General features: G+C 39.7%; 1 protein-coding gene across 6 annotated transcripts in view; it reads right to left on the bottom strand.

The window, feature by feature from the left end:
* LOC136848111 (uncharacterized) overlaps window positions 1-18,125 on the bottom strand; it is a 63,082-nt gene that overhangs the window by 32,915 nt on the left and 12,042 nt on the right. For all 6 annotated transcript variants that reach the window (XM_067120330.1, XM_067120333.1, XM_067120335.1 and 3 more), the window contains exons 2-5: window positions 17,786-18,078; window positions 12,230-12,457; window positions 8,024-9,703; window positions 7,631-7,780 (exon numbers count right to left, since the gene is read on the bottom strand). In XM_067120330.1, the coding sequence (XP_066976431.1) occupies window positions 7,631-7,780; window positions 8,024-9,703; window positions 12,230-12,457; window positions 17,786-18,078 (2,351 nt within the window). The remainder of the gene's footprint in view (window positions 1-7,630; window positions 7,781-8,023; window positions 9,704-12,229; window positions 12,458-17,785; window positions 18,079-18,125) is intronic.

The raw sequence follows: 18,125 nt of genomic DNA, 5'->3' as shown, positions 1-18,125 counted from the left end.
AGTTCAGTAGCGAGTGTAAACATCGGTTCGACAATGAACCAATGTTTACATTATAGTACGCCACTCGGCAAAATAGTTAAACAATTAACTGCAATTTTCACTGTAAAGTGAAAAATTGATATACCAGACTCCATTTAGTAACAACAAAACAATGAAAAAACTCATCCTGAAAGTTTTCAGCTGAAGCTACTCAACTTTCGGCTTGAACACCAAAGTCCAGTTAAATGACCAGCGAAAAAAGAAAAGCTACTGCCGACACCTGATGTTAACACCAGACGTTGCAGAAACAGACTGAGGATTCTCTGCTAATTCGTTCCTATCTATCTCGTTGGGGGCGAGGCTAGTCACCTGCACAGAACATCGGTGTCGCTACCGCGAAATCTGAATTTAAACAACTGCGAATAAATGAAACTAATAGCTATGTAATTACTTGCTATGTTACTTATATAAAATTGCCGGTTTTCGGCTATTGGCGATTTTCGCTTATTGTCATGCCGTTGGAACGGAATCACAACCGATAACCAGGGACTGTCTGTACTTTGCTTTAAGACCCTGTGAAAAGTTTTAGCTCCTAAAAATTTTAACAGGTAGGCTTATTTTTGTTTACACTGGGAGCCAGTAAGCCTCCTGCAAGGCGAGAAGTTAGGAGTAGATCATTAGGCTATGCTGTAATTGCCATGCTGTTCTTTTCTTCTTTGACAAAGTGATAATTATTAAGGCAATAATATTAGACAATTTTGTTATTGAAACCTATTATTCAAAGATTTTTTGACACTGATAGATAATTTGAGGTTACCAAAATGATAAATCCGGTTAGCCTAACTTCTTGTTTCGAAACATAGACGTGATTGTAGTTCACAATTGTGCTTCACTTATGAGCCTTGGTGTTTACCAAAGGCCAATATTACTTCCTTTGTAGTATTTAATAATCAAACTAAATTGTTTTTGTGATATAGACAGTTCCCCAGTTACCCTTAATTTCAGGTTCTTTTCCAGTGTTAATGGAAATACATTCATGTGGATCTACTTCCAACAGGTATTACTCCACTGGCAATGATGTAACAGGTGTTGATAAAATTGTTGTGATGTTTGTCCTGTTCCTAAGGGAACACAAAAGTACTTTTTTGTAATGGTGAGCTTTGCCGAACAATTTAAAATCTTAGATATACAGATTTTATATATTTTTGGTAAGATAATTCCAAAATTTATCTATTTTAATTATGTACCAACTAACATAGCATATAGGCCACATAACCTTTACCTGGTGCTTGGGAATAGACCGGGTAATCAAAGGTTATGAAATGTGTAGAAATATATATAGTACTGTATGGAAATCCATTTAGTTTTGTCTTAATTGAGTTGAGAAGCATTTGTGAGTAAATCATTTAAGGCAATGTTAGTGTAGTAACTGTGAATTATTATTTTAATAATTACTACTATTTGATGGGTATAACCCATTAATCATGTTACCTTACATCATACTGTGGACACATACTTGTGGCCAAGTATGCCTGTGTTAACTCTGTGTTTGCTGCCTATAGAGTGATATAGGTAGCTAGCACTAAGTAGTTTTTACTAAACACTTGTTCCTTTTATCAATACTGGGATACTATTATGAAGGACTACACATCACCTGCGCCATAGGAATTGCTCTGTCTGCTTTTCACCTGTGGAAATGGCTAATAACTACCTGCCATGGTCCAGCCCCTGAAGGAATAAAGGAGAATTTGGTTGGTTGCTGGACCAAGTGTGAAATATGCAACATTCTCCTGGCAATAAGTTTAAATGATAATTGTAAGCTCCTTGAGGACGAACAGCAGCTACACTATCAAAAACAGGCTTTGAAGTAGGAAAAACCTATTTTTGGTAGCTGCTGAGAGTCCTCAAACCCACCCACTTTCCCTGAAAAAAAAAGGCATGGGACTGGGGTGAACATTTATCTTGCACAGACCTGGTGTGAAATGAGGAAGATGGCCAACATATGCTGTTGTCACACCTGTGCAAGTGGGACATAAAGCCGAGGTAGCCGTTGTAGGACAGGAGATAGAGCCTTCCTGTCCTGAGTCCTTTATATTCTATCACTGTACCAAGAAGAACTATTTTGGCCGAGACCAACTGTAAGAGAATTCTTTGTAACCGGTTGGTCTGTCTCATGGGGGCCTGGGGGGACCACGAGAGTGTAATTCCTTTGAGGACTCACAGCGGGTACCAACAATAGGTTTTTCCTACATCAAAACCTGTTATCTAATGACTTCCATGAAGAATGGCACATTACAATTTCTGAATGTTACATTACTGCTGGGAAAAATGATTTCCTTATAAATATTGTAACATAAAATGACATTTTTATAATAAAATCAATTTTATATATACTTACCAAATAATTACATAGCTAGTTTCTACTTTACGCGGCAGCTCAAAATTCGAAATTTGAGGTAGTGCTCTTTTGTTTTGGATGTAGGCATACTGACCCGTCCATTACCAGGGAAGAATAGGTACAACGTAGCTAAAGAGCTCAATTCATTTATGCTCTACGTCTATGAGAGGGAAGGAGGGAGGGCTCCAACCATGTAATTATTTGGTAAGTATATTTAAAACTTTATTTTATTATAAAAATGTCATTTTACATAAGTAACTTACCAAATAATTACATAGCTGAATCCCACATTGATTGGAGGGGGATGAATGGACATATACTACCCTACAGAAAACTCTGATATGGAGAAGAATTTGGAATAGAAAATTAGCTAGCATCTTGCAATGCTTGTTGTAACCTTACCTGGTGAGGGAGCAACGGCAGACGAGTAGTGCCTCTTGTCGTAGCTCCTCTCAACCTGTAGTGGCGTGGCAGCAGAGCCAAGGGTCGCCTCTACTTGAGTGGGTTCTTTGCAACGTAGGAGGTTAATTGCAGGTTGCCAAAGCTAACAATCCAAAAGGTCACTTAAATAATTCGGTCATGCTGCAATTAGTCTAAGTATGCCTGTAAAGTCTCCCACTTACCCTTCTCCCAGTCCTTACATTCATCACAATTCAATTTCGGAGAACAAATTTGTTCCCTACAAGTACATCAAATGGTATGCGAGTCATATTTTGCAGAAGTGAGTCTAGTTTTGCAGCCTTTGCTGCAATACCTAATGCTAGACAAACTAGAGTCAGACATACTGGTCAATATTCCAATCAGACAAGTCACAATTGAGGAAATAATCCAAATTCTAGCTAAGCTAAATAGCTACAGTACGTTACCAAAAGCAAAGGGTACTTCACCAAAGACGATCTCCGACTATCCGGCGAAAACAAATCAAGAGCTGCTAATAACTGGTGTTCAGTCATTGGCTGGCAGAAACGAATTGAGCTTCTTAGCTACGTTGTACCTATTCTTTCCCGATAGTGGGCAGGGCAGTATACCTACCCCCAAAACAAAAGAGTGCTACTGCAAATTTTTAATTTTGAGCTGCCGTGTAAAGTAGAAACTATAGCTATGTAATTATTTGGTAAGTTACTTATGTAAAAATATATTTTTATGTAAAAATTATTTTTCATACACCCCATCAATCATATAGTCCTCATTTGTGCTCCAAATGTCCTCACACCTATATTATTATGTTTGACAGAAAGGATAAGATGCTTTTTTGATCGTTTGGTAAATAGTACTCATCCCCCTCATCATTCGTGTAAATTTAACATAACAGTGAAAATGGTGGGATGGGAGGTGGAAAGTGTGTACAGTGATCCCTCAATTATCTGCAATAATAAATCATAAACCCTTGAAGATACTGGGAATTTGTGGATAAGTAAAACAGCAATCTAATCATTTCTTTTACCTATTTTGTCACTCACACTACTGTACAGTACAGTGGGTCCCTGCTATATTGTGGATCAGCAATCACACCTTCAGTTAACTGTGGGTTTTTCTGTGGAACTTCATCTCCAAATATATTACGGAAAATTCACTACTTCGTAGATTTTTTCATAGAGCAATATTCACTAACTATTGTATTTTCATTTTATTTTCATGGCTAAATAACTGCCTATTTTAATAGTTCAAACACCAAATATACCTTGAACTATCATCCTAAAACACTTCAATATCATTTCAAAGTCATCTTACAACATTACCCTTCCCCCTCGATGTGGGACCACCTTGATGTGGTGAGGGGGCTCTTGAACCCCAGGAATTTGTTCCTGAGTTTGAGTCCAAGAGTCTCATATGTGATGATATATTTGTTTGGATTAATGTTGTGGAATTTTCCACTTTTGCTAAAATTTATTGGACCTGTTAAATAGGAAAAGATATCACAGCTGGGACTGGGTTTATATCCAAACCTAAATAATGAGAACTGTGGTAGGACCATCAACTGCCCGATAATGTTCAGACCTGGGAGTTATGAGACTGATAGCTCAAAGGCAGAACTGTTCTTTAGGGCTGGACCACGGATTCCAGGGAGGTCTGGTTCTGGGCATAGGACAATTGGCATTCTAGACAGTTTGCCCATAATGTGATTAGGGTGGGGATGATAGTATTCTTATAATACCTTCACTCCTAGCAAGCGGGTTTGGCTTACGCCTGGGCCACTCTAATTATGTTGTGCCATCCCCTGTGGGGTAGGGTAGGGGGAGGATATTTGGGAGTCGGTTCTCACTTGTGCCATTGGTGGAAGAATAAAACTCCACGAAAAGCTGATGATATCTATTTAAGGTTTTCAAGTTTTTTTTTTCTCCCTCAAATCTTTATGATAGGTGAAAATAAAAATTCAAGTACCCCTGGGCCCTTTGATGGTAGCGACTCGGCACAGGTGACAACTGCTGGAACCTCCTCTGACAACCTTTCTTTAGAAGAATCAATAAAGATTTTAATGCTCACAGCCCAATGTGGGACTGTAATTGTACAGACTCAAATAGAGCAGGGAGTAAAACAGAAGAAATCATAGATTCATATGACCTGCTGTATAAATGATAATGAAATCAGCACATATTTTTCTAAAACACATGAACATTTTTCTCAGTCGACTTAACTCTATGTACAACAAACAGTAGACAGATGAGATTGGAATACAGTTGACAACTTGCATATAAGTGATCATTTCCCAATAATTTCATTATTACAAAATAAGCCCACCAAGCATGTCCTTCAATATAACATTTAAAAAGCAGATTGGGAGCAACATGAATTCCACACTAGGAATATCCCACCATTTGAATATTTAAAAGACCATAATGAAACTACTAAATTTCTTGTTGATTTCATTAAAAATGCTGCTGATAAAGCAATACCAAAATCAGAATCTCATCTAACAAAACACAAAGTCCCATGATGGTCTGAAAAACTAAAGTGCCAAATAGGAAGATGATTAGATAATTTGGATAGAAAGTTAAGTAAAATAAACAAAACATTAATGATATTAAAAGGAATTTTACAAAAAATTACTATATTATTAGAAACTGATACATGACCACCCACCAAGATGTGGGGAGGCTGAGTGGGTTTCCACCTTAACAGTGGGTAAGTATTATCATAAAAATTTTCATTATTTAGAATGAACCATACCTACTGTCAAAGTTAGCTGACTACCACATTGAATGAGGATGGTGGGTTAGTGCAGCTACAGAAAACAACAGTTCTGCCGCTACAGAAAACAACAGTTCTGCCAAGTGAACAAAAACTTTTTAATGAGGGGAAAATAGCTTCTCAACATTCCTGCCTGTTGTGTGATCCTTACTGGCAAGTACTGTCACCAGACGTTGGAACCACAACAAGGTGTGAGGCCCTCGTAGCAAGACTAGTAAGAGGATCCTTACAGGGAAAAAGAAATCTCTCTTGTAGAGTTCTAATGACTCCTGTGCCCGAGTTGAAAGCCCATAATTAACAGTCCAAAACTAAAGACAACTACCACCTTCATATATGAAGGTGCACTCCTTACACCAATGTGTACCTTCATTCTCCCAAAATTCAGGAGAAAGCATCCCCATCGCAAACAATAGGACTAGGGCTTTATACCTCATACTAAACTTGAACATTTTGCAAATAACATGAGGAACAAACAGTTACATCTCTCTTGAGCTGCATGACAACCTTCTCTAGTGAAAAGCTGTAAAGGTAATAAAGACATGCTTACAGTATGGAAGCCATGATAAACCCTTAAGAGTTCTAACTGGACATAAAAAAGCCACTTCTTCACTGCCTACCAAAGCAGTTAAATTAGGCACTGTCACTTCTATGTCTTTTCTCTAAGCAATATATGAAGAGAGACTGCACTAGAACAAAGCCCACATAAAAAAAAGGGCTTGAAGCTCACTAATATACTTTGCTGTAGTAAAAGCTAAAAGAAAGGCATCTTCCAAGTTCTTAAGTGATGCCTTATCAAAAGGCTCAAACTGAGGTTATGTTAAAATCTAAGGACAACATCTAAATTTCATTGTAAACATGATAGGAATTTTTGAAATTTCCAGCATAAAAGATTGACAACCTCTTCCAGATTTAAATCATATGTGATATTCCAGTCAGGATGATGCAGAACTGGATACAATGTAAAGCGGTATCCTTTGATCACTGTGACAGAAAACTGCTTTGTGTACCAAAGATACTGGCAGAACTTAAATCATATCTAGTGGAATGGGTACTGGATATCACTTTGGACAAGCACCAAAATCAATAGTAAAGTGACTTTCCATTACTAGCATTTAAAATGACTGTTATCTCAATATTCCTCTTGAAGGATAATGAGGCTGATGAGCCAGATCTCATGAACAGTCGTTCTTACTCGACTAGCATCGTCTTCAGAAACTTTAGCATAAGTCTGAGAAATTATCTACTCCACCCAGAAGAATTCTTGGAGATGTGATTCCAATCATGGTTTGTTAATAACAATGATAAGGGGCTCTAACCTCTTGGATGTCTAGTCCTCTTCAGTTAGAGACAAACAGCTCTTACTGGACAGAAGACAAACCCTCAGTAAACAGATTTTGTAATGAGTAACTGCCTGAACAGGCATGCAGCTAACTCACAGGCCTCAAGATGTAAAGGCAACATTTTCAGAGTACTGCCCAAATGTTTCATTGCCGAATAACAGCTTCTCCTAGAGACGGATGCAGGATGAAGTTTAAAATCATGAGAATAGAAGCACTGATCGTATTGGTACCCCTCTCACCGTATACTGTAAAACCTAACCCACTTTGCCTGGTACAAGTTGATGGTTGTGGTTCAGCAGAACTGGTCAATGGCTCCAGGAGCAAACTCTGAGACTTGCTCAACAACCTCCAGGCATGAAGACTTAAGCTGTTTAGATTGCTGTTGAACTCCAGGAACTCCAGAAGTGCAACTTCAGGACTCTCCTCCAGGGTGGCAAGGCTCCTACAACTGTCCACTGAAGGCTGAAGAAGATTCACGAACCAGTCACACCGATGCCATAGTGGAGTGATCAGCATCATTTTGTGCATTTAGAGACCCTGACCTTAACTAGCACTTGACTGGCTAGGTCAAATGGAGTGAAAACATAAAAAATCTAGGCTGTCCCAGGTATTTAGCCTGCTGTTCACCCATTTCTCAACTGTTTTTGTAAGAGTTGATGTTATGTAATTGTTAACATTTGTTTACACTGTTTGACTTCTCTAATTACAATCAAATGTTACTTACCTCTAAAATTGAACTCCTTTTTAATGTCTTCCATATTGCCTTCATCATTTTCAAGCTTTGGTTCCATTAATGTGACTCCATTGGCCTCCAGCACCCTATCTTCTGACATTTCTTGAGAATCATTTCCTGTCTGCTCATAATGACTGTAACCTAAAATGAAAATAAGTCTGAGTCACTCAAACTCTACACGTGACAAAGTTAAAACTACATCAACTTACAAGACTTAGTGGTCTGGTTAAACTACTAATACCTTCATAGTCAATGTTTGCCACAAATTGTATTATAAACTATACGAACAATTCTCGAGATTTAAAAGTTATCTCCTCAAATACTGGTATGGTACAACATAATGAAAATTTGAGAAAATCTGCTAAAATAAGCAGACTAAATTACCTTCTGCATGATATTTGTTCTGATCAATATTATTTGCTGCTCTGCGTTTTACTTGTGCACTTTCACGTCGACGAGGAAAAGATGTAAGGTGGTTAGTAACTATGACATGTTTTCTTAAATTTGAAGGTGTAATATTATTTGGCTGTTCTAAACCGGCACGATGGGCAAATTCCCTTATCACATCACCCCTCAATGGAGTTTCACCCCCAGGACGGGCAAATATGAAAGGATTATCTACAACACCCACTGTGTCCCTCAGTTCATTCATTAATTTGACAGCTTCAATATGCAATGGTTTTAATAAAATGGGAACCTTTTTACCAGGATTTTCATTAATGTATATTTTTGTCAGATTAGTTGCAGACTGTTTCTCTACATGTGAAAGTTTGTCCTCTAATTCTGGCAAAACTGTATCTGAAGAACAACCACTCTCAAAGTCATTCATGGTCATACGATCAATTTTCCTGCTGCTTCCCCTGTTAAAAAGTACAATACTCCCAAGTGTCAATCTTGAGAGCCTCCTCCAGTGACTTGCAGCTTTGCTTTCATACAATTTTTTCAGACCAATATTCATTTCCCTATCAAAGTACAGCTGCAATGCTTTGATATCTTGAACAAGAGGTAACTTTTCACGCTTCCTGTTACGAGCCACATCAATACTCATACAATCTTTCCAGTCATTTATCATCAGATCTGTAAATTCATTGCATTGTTGGATTAATCCTTCATCCATAGTTTTAAGTGCCTCTTCTTTTAATAATTCTGTACATTTCCTTAAAGTATAACCTGTGTTCATGGGCGTAGATGTGTGCTCATATGAACAAGTAACAGAATTAAAACCTGAATGCTCCTGTACACAACGCACTACAAGACCAAATGACGATGGCTTCAAAACATCAGCCATGTATTGTATATTGTCATCTTTTTCTCTCAGTGATAAGATCAGCTTCCCTAAATTGCGCAAATCTTGCTTTACTTTGTGCAAAAAACTAGGATTAACATTTCCTTGGGAATGAACTTCAGCATACTTCAGTAACAGAGGATCATTCAGAATGTGCGAGGTGATTTTATCTTGTCTCATGCGAGCTAGAATCTCACTTGCTACCTTCTCATTCACAAAAGGAAAGGCTTGCATTATGTTCATGCACTTCTTATAGTGATCTTGCTTTCTCATTTCTCTTCTGAAAGTGAAAGTGTTGTGGTTAGTTGACTCCTTGTAAGCTGAACATTTCATGTAATGATAACGAATCTTATGAGCTTTGTAATTTCTGGAGCAATATTTACATGTTACTTTCTGGGTTGGGTTATTCGGGCTTTTCCCAAGATTCGGACCTTCCATTTCTTTACAATCTTTCTGGGAAAACTTATTATAGAGAGCATGCCCTTTATTCTTAAGGGCAATAAAAAGGGCTCTTCTCTGGGGGCTTCCTTTCTCGTGGGACATGGCCTCAGCCACCATTGGGGCATCAGAATGAGCCGTCATCATGTGTGCAATAACATGGGTAAACATGTCTCCACAGAAAGGGCAGGGACTTCTGTAACGGTCATCAAAACTATTATTTGCCTGATCACTTTCTGACATGTTGCCTGCTGCGCCTTCATTTCCAGCATATGGTTTCAGCATACATGCTTGTGAAACATCTGATATGGACATGAGACCCTGCTGTGGATCTGATGTTTCTGTAAAGAAAATGGACGGAAAAGTCACTGAAATGATAAAGAAACAGACAAGAACTGTAACATAATGCAAAAATTTAAACTAATCCACCTCATTTTTTTTTTTGCAAAAAATCTAAATACTATATTTGCTTAGCTAAAATGTTGGCTGGGAATTCTGACTGCCACTTGGATAAACTGCTGACATGTCTGTTCTGTTCCTTGCAGTTATTCACAATGGCTCTGCATTAAGTTTAATTATGTTACCTACTTAACCCTTAAACACCGAGCCTCTATTTACAAAAGTGTCTGCCATATGCAGACGGGGTTTGAGAGTTAGCGCCGAAGCGGAAAGAAAGTTTTTTTCAAAAAATCAAAGCACGCTTAGTTTTTAAGATTAAGAATTCATTTTTGGCTCCTTTTTTTCTCATTGCCTAAAGTTTAGTATGCAACCATCAGAAATGAAAAAAAATATCATTATCACATATAAATATTGGAATATATGACAGCACGAAAGAAAGTTTCATATATGATTGTATACAAATCGTGCTGTGAGCAAAACGGTTAAAGCTAATGAGTTACTTTTTTTTTTTGTTGTACTGTACACTAAATTGTGATGATTTTGGTATATAACAAATTGTAAAACGATCAAAGCAACACAGAGAAAATATTATCATAAAATAATGCATGAATTCGTAACACGCGGACGTAAAATTTTTTTTTCATAAATTCACCATAAATCGAAATATTGTGCTAGAGACTTCTCGTTTGTTGCAAAATGAAGGTAAATGATTGAATATTACTAGAATGTAAGATTTTTAGCTTACAACTGCATTTTTTGACCATTTCGGTCCAGTCAAAGTTGTCTGAAGGTTGAAATTTCGGCACTTATCGTGATTTATATGAAAATATTTCAAACTTGACAAAAGCTACAACCATGAGTTATTTTTTGCTGTACTCTACATGAAATTGTGCACATTTTCATATATAAAACCTTATGTAACGGCTAATATAAAACAGTGCAAAAATTACGAAATTACAAAATATTGTGCTAGAGACTTCTCGTTTGTTGCAAAACGAAGGTAAATGATTGAATATTACTAGACTGTAAGAGTTTTAGCTTACAATTGCACTTTTTTACCATTTTGGTCGAGTCAAAGTTGACTGAAGGTTGAAATTTTGGCACTTATCGTGATTTATATGAAAATATGTCAAAATTGATGAAAGCTACAACCATGAGTTATTTTTAGATGTATTCTACATGAAATTGCGCACATTTTCATATATAAAACTTTATGTAACAGCTAATAGAAAACAGTGCAAAAACTAGGACAAAGTGACTAAAGAATTTCTGAGATTTTCAGCGGAGTTAGAGCGGACATGAGGACAAAGTTTTTTTCAAAAATTCACCATAAATCGAAATATTGTGCTAGAGACTTCTCGTTTGTTGCAAAATGAAGGTAAATGATTGAATATTACTAGAATGTAAGAGTTTAACTTACAATTGCATTTGTCGACCATTTTGGTCGAGTCAAAGTTGACTGAAGGTTGAAATTTTGGCACTTATCGTGATTTATATGAAAATATGTCAAAATTGATAAAAGCTACAACCATGAGTTATTTTTAGTTGTATTCTACATGAAATTGTGCACATTTTCATATATAAAACTTTATGTAAAGGCTAATAGAAAACAGTGCAAAAATTATGACAAAGTGACTAAAGAATTTCTGAGATTTCAGCAGAGTTAGCTGATGCTTTCTTTTGGGATAAGAAAGAAATTCGCGCATGCAAAGCTGGGTATTGCTTGTAAACAAAACAACAGCGTGATCCATGAACTCCCAGCATCCCTCAAGGGGCGATTTAAAATTTTTCGCAAATGAGGCCTATAAGTATTTTTCCGCGAATATTTAAAAAAACTTTTTGTAGTCAACATATTTTACGTCCACTCGGCACCCGACAGACAACCTTTGTCAATGTAAAATACGTCCAGTCAGCATTAAAGGGTTAAGGGAATCACAGATATAATTAGTTTTATTCTGGCCTGATCTATATTTTATTTGTGTTTTGCTTCTGTTTACAATTTTCAAGTGTAAAGAAAAGTCTTTCTTCACCTGCTCATAACTTTAACTTTACATCTGAAGAAAAGCATCTGGTTACAATTTTCAAGTGTAAAGAAAAGTCTTTCTTCAACTGTTCATAACTTTCACTTTATATCTGAAGGAAAGCAAAGTAAAAATAAAGATGTATGTGACCAAATTTTTCAATTTGACAGGGAACCATGTATGTAAAAGAAAATGAAGATACTTTACATATACATATAATTTTTCCATTTATCATGGAATAAAGTAATCTGAACACATTCTACCTATTCTACTGCTCTGAAGATTTTCATGATCATTATGACTGGTAAGTAACCTTACAATGCAAGGCCTAAAAATATCAGGCAGTCATTCTCCTCGACAGCAACAATAAGTGCTATGAGCAGATGTATGCTTAGCATAATTTCTAACACTGACAATAACAGAGCAAAAAATTCTAAGGCTATTTACCTGGTTCTAAGATTGAATGACTGAACATTAAAGGACCTGTCTTCTGACACATTGCCATTTCATCTTGACCTCCAACAGCCTCACATTTAGTGACACCAACTGCTTGTTCCATCCCTGGATAGCCTTTCTCATGGCAAAGCTCACCAGTTTCAAGTTCTTTTGCTTTGTTAGCCTCACTGTACATCAGCATCAAGTCCAAGTCATTTTTGTGATATCCAGCAACTACACCTTAAAACAGGAAAAGACTCTTTATGAACAGCCAATAACATTTTTCTAAATAAAATCCCTAAAATTTTCTTAACTTTTATGAGTAAATTTAACAGTACATAAATGGTCGAGGAAAATTTAAAGACTCCACCCATTTTTTTACAAATAATAATTTTTATAAAATTTATTCTTTAGGTACTTACCCTTTATTATTTGCTCTGTCTACAACTGTTTGGCGCAGGTTGAAAAAGTGTTTAAACTGAAACAACCATTAATGAACACTCCTGATAGTTACTCCCAATCTTTGGAGGGTGGGGGTAAGACAATGATTGCTTTGGTTGTCATTCTTCTCTTAATCTCTTAAGAGGGAAGGAGGGAGGGATCTCAATGACACAGGGTAAGTACAGTATCTAAAAAACTGATTTTATCATAAAAACATTGTTTTTGAGGTAAAACTTACCCTCTGTCATTTGCTGACTCCAACAATGTGTGCTTGAGAATGGTAAGAGATTTCCCTATACCCAAATTATCAGATACAGTATTAGAAAAAGGATTTTGACAAAGGAAAAATCTATTTCTGGGGAGGGGCCCGTGTCACCCGGTGAAATAATCCATTCAGCACTTATTTCTAGGTAATTACGTTGCTAGATACCAGAGAAAAGCTAAATGTAAAGCTGGGGTTACTACCCCAGAGCGAGCTCCAAGAAATGGAGTCGATATGGTAAAGGGTGAGATTGTCACAATCACGGGACCCTGCCCTATAAAGATTCCCAATGTCAAAAGTCCCAACAAAGAGGAGCCGATACAAGCCCATGCACTACTCGCGGACTGTACACAAGGCAACACTAGCCGCATTCCATGTTAGCACCCACCCCACTAGAATGATGTTTACCATGGGAGGAGAGAATGAAAAACGGGTGGGTCACCGGGTGACACGGGCCCCTCCCAGAAATAGATTTTTCCTTTGTCAAAATCCTTTTTCTGGATCGGGTCCCGTGTCAGCCGGTGAAATAATAACAGAGAAATAAACATCATTCTTATGCTAATAAAGACTTAAAATAGAGACGTTGAAAACTAGGAGAATTCTACCTTGAACATTAGTAAGGTCCTCTAAATTCATGTAATGAAAATAATGTAAGTGATCACTGTCTAAGATCATGAGCTTAGAATTGAACCTGAATAGGCTTGTATTAAGAAAATACTTTCTGCCTAATAGCAGACACAATGACAACAGTACCCCCCCCCCTTTTTTTTAAAAAGCGAGGATCTGACAAAATTGCGAGGTCCTGTCGAAAAAGGCCTGTAAGGAGAAAACTGGGCACAGAAACAGACCTTGTAAAAGGGGAGTACTTTCCAAGGTGACCACCGAAAATGAGGACCTTCAACTGTAGATAGAAAGTTAGGGTGAGGAATTCGCAACACTACCCCTGATGAGGGGAAACCAAAATGATTGGTTCCGCTAGACAGGGCAGACAGTACAGGAAAACTAACACTAGAAGCTAAGCTGATTAAAAATTTTGGGTCTTCCCCAACAAGGAAAGGTAAGAACAAGATGATTGTTGGTTACCAAGCTAACTCTGATACATTACTCAAAGACCAGGAAACCGAATGTGGAAGGAGTACTGGTCTTAGACGAACACAGACCTTAGGGATGAAAGTTAAGAGCCTGTGAGTCTGGTTCCAACAAAACACTTTCCTCGAGGCCAATGCGGCCGCATCATTACTGTAGCTTCAAAACTATGTGAAGAGTGCTAGTTACTTAACTGCAGAACCATACTGCAGTAGAGTAGGATCCCTTAACTGATTTTAGGAAAACAGTAATAACAGGACCAATATCAGTTTCCTCCTAAACTGTAAGATTCACAAAGACCACAAAGCCAGGGCATCAGAACTTGAGGGGGCTGACGCAGGCTGAGTTTATACCAGACGTGACAGCTTGATAGTTTGTGGCTGAATTGGGTTGCAAACAGACCTACTTCCAGGGCCAAGAAAAGGTCACAAGACTACCTGAATGACGCTCCGTCTAAGGACTATTCCGACACCAGGGGGGAGGCCCTGGATAGGGAAAAAGTAGTGACCTCTTGGACCCCTACGAGAAGGGTGGTAGACGGAGGCACTTGTGTCTGTTGGTTATGGAGAAGAATGAACCATAACCTGAATGAAGCAACTCGAGTCCAAAACCACTTGATTACGCAGTGCACTATTGCTGTTTTGTTCAGAACCAGCCTAAAATGAAACCTCTTGGGAGGAAGAAGTTTCCCAAGGACAGGAAGACTGCCACAGCCCTCCAAAGCGTTGATATGGAACTGCCGGAACGTGACCGACTAAGTTCCATGTACTTCATGGGCCAAAAAATATCCACCCCACCCGCCCAGAGAGGTGACGGTGTGGAATACTGAGGCCGGAGGGGAAAGCTGGAGAGGAACTGACTTCGATAAGCACTTGATAGTTGTGCAAAGCCGGAGGCCACTATTCAAACAGGAGGAATCAGGAGACACGCCCCTGACTCCGCCATACCCCAAAGTTATAAACTCCAGCTTTGACTTCAGAAGGAGAACCGTCACTGAAGCAAACTGGAGAGAACCCAAGACCTTTTCTTGGGCACGGCGAGAGGTATGCTTGAGTTGATGAAATGATATGTTGCCCTTGCTATCTCTTTCCGCTTCCACTGGATTCACAACTACTGAAGGCTACCTTCTGGAATCAGGTGGGATTCCTTCCTGTTTACTTAGAAGCCCAGAGACTCTAGAAAACCGATTATAATGACCGGCACCCTCAGGCAATTCCGGACGCTGGGTGCCCAAATGAGCCAGGCAACTAGATATGCAGCTAGCATAGCCTTCTAATACCGGAGCTGTTGAACTACGGTATTGTTCAAACTGGCAAAGACTCTGGAGCTGCATTGAGGAGGGCATGAACCTGAAGGGGTACGCCTGCTCCCCGAGTCTGAATCCCAAGAAGGGATAGAACCTTTCTGCAACCAAGATGTGAAAGGAAGCGTCGGAAAGGTCTATAGAGGTGGTTACGGCTCCACGGAGCAGTAAGATCCGAACCCAGAAGACTGTAAGCAACCGAGACTTGCCGCATTGAATGAGGAAAATAAACGGGACACGCCCGGAAAAACTTTCCAGTGGAAGGGAACTTCCTTGGCAGACTGAAAAAGCCTGACAGGCCATTCACAAAGACCCCCAGAACTCTGGCCGGAGGCTGATTGAACCTGATTGGGGGAGGGGGACAACAGTCCAGCTCCACCCCGGGCCTTGATAACTATACTCTGGGCCCAGGGACTGAAGTTCCAGTGGCCCCGAAAATGGTACAGCCTCCCACCCATATGAGAAATACTACAGGGAGGAGGCTTGGTTGTCTCCCCTGAAGCGTATGCCTTCCCAATTTCTCGGAGAGGAGTAGGATGCTCCCCTGCTCCTATGATAACCCCGAGGGTCAGAGCCTCTGGCAGAATGTCTAGTGAAAATTCTTTCCTTGGGTTTTCGTATGAAGCAAAGAAAACTCCGGCGGAGGCACATGGGGGAGGCAGAGACACACGGGGGTGTTACAAGGGGCTGATGTGTTGGCTGAACCCGCACACATCGAGGTGGAGGCTGGGAGTGAGAGGCTGACGGCTGTCCAGGGGCAGAAACCTGAAAAGCCTGCACCACCGCCTGAGCAGGGGGGCTCTTGAACTACATGAACTTCTTGCTGGACTTGGGATAGGGCCCGGCAAGATCAGATTGTTTCCGCTCGTAAGGTAGACACCCACGAGAATGGAGGCTCTGAGTAACATTAGTAGCCCCGGACGGACCGTAACAACGCCCACCTGGGGAAAAGATTAATTCTCCAGGTGAAACTGTTCATAAGATTATTCGGTTCAAGGCTGAACGGGCAAGCCTGACTTACACCCTGTTTCAGCTTCCGGGAATTGACTCCGGAAGCTTAGGGAGCTGTACACTGAATAAATTAGAAGCGTAGTCCGGGGTTAGAAGATTCATTGTGAACGTATTACTTCTTACCTGATGAATAAGATCCCAAGACAAGTACTTGTTAGATGATGATCTTCATCAAGTGAGGTCCACAATGATAGGAGATTGTGCAACACAGAATGCTAAGTTAGGCCTCTGTGCCTTAGGCCTGCAGAGCTGATGGGAGCTAAAACCACAACTAAACATGATCCCTAAAGAGTCACCACCTACCTGAGTTGCTGTGGCACCTCACACCCAAAACAACAATACCAATCTCAAGACCATTTAACTGATGGATCATTTTAATGATCTCCACAAAGTGCCTCTGCAATGTCCTGGGGCATAAAACCCTCGGGTCCCTCCAGTTCCTGGTCCTCCCAAGTTGCTTGCTTTGTTGGAGAGAAACACATGCCAGAGCCCCCTGGTGATCTCTTGACCACTCGAGCATACATCCTGTCCAGTCTGAGGACCAACACAGGTATGTAAACCTCCATGGTAGGGCTGGAATGGGATCAATAATGGTCCTAGTCCTGAACCCCAGTCCTGTCCAGCTCCTGGCTATTGGAAAACCCCAAGGAGGTGGAGAGGATTGTGAGCCCCCTGGCCAACCTGGCAAAGACTGAAATCTTGCCAGGTGAGCGAAGTTGTGGGCAATCTTCAACCCGCCGTGATGACACCTGCACATGTCAGGAGGAGCAGTCCCACTCAAGTGAACGTGGGCAAGGGCTGTTCCTGAAGTGTGCTCCAGTCTTCTGAGAAGCCAAAGCTTCTACAGGAAGGGAAGACTGGACTGGGGACCTCCTCTTGCTAAGTCTGGGTGACTGGGCCACGTGGGCAGAGTCACTTTCCTGGGACCCCTGAGCCACTCTCCTTTACAGAGCACGAGGGGGATGAAAAGCACCTGCTTACTCTTGTTTCACCTTCTCTTGCTGGGCCTCGCCAGCCTGGGTGGGATTACTACCAGGGTCAATACTGGTACACTGAAGAACCTGGGGAACAGTTGCACCCTTGCACTTGGGAACATTTGTGGCTTCCCCCTACCTGTCAATGGTTAATAATCTTGTCTGAAAGTTAAAAGGCTGTTCCAGCTTGCGTTCGCAAGTTAAATTATATGTAAAGAATGAAGGTTTGTATTTGTGTAGGAACAGCTAACTTTCTGTAGTTTTTACATGGGAAAGCTCCTGCACAGATTTTAAAAATTTTAATGATACTACCCTTTTTTTAGCCCAAGTGAGAATTTACTGTCAGTAGGAAAAAAAAAAAAAACAGTAAAACAATAACAGTTGTGACACACCTTCCTCCTTAAATCATGAAGTCACTGAAATCAAAGAGAAGTGTTTGTTACACAGTCTTTCTCATACAAACACAGCTGCAAAATATGCAAAAAGCTCACCTGCAGAATTATATGGGTAGTCTGGTCTCCCACCTCGGTCATGAAGATCTGGTGGAATGCCATCTACACTTTCTAAATAATCACCACCTGTCTTGATTTCCACAACTGGCTCTACTACATTTATGCCATCATCTCTCTCCCACAGACTCTGAGAAGCTGAAGCATCGTTAGCTAATGGTTCTTCTTTCATGCAAGAGGGATAGGGATTACTGGATACATTCCACATGGACTCCTCCATTCTGTAGGCAACAGGCTTCTTTAATGTGTTCTGGGATAACCCAAAACACTTGTAGCTGTAAAGACATAAAAAAATATATATAAATAACAACTACATTCACCT

This window comes from Macrobrachium rosenbergii, chromosome 18 (genome assembly GCF_040412425.1).
Source record: "Macrobrachium rosenbergii isolate ZJJX-2024 chromosome 18, ASM4041242v1, whole genome shotgun sequence".
In the NCBI taxonomy this organism is placed as follows: Eukaryota; Metazoa; Arthropoda; class Malacostraca; order Decapoda; family Palaemonidae; genus Macrobrachium; species Macrobrachium rosenbergii.
The sequence above is the reverse complement of the archived record's forward strand: the minus strand, read 5'-3'. Positions and strand labels throughout refer to the sequence as shown.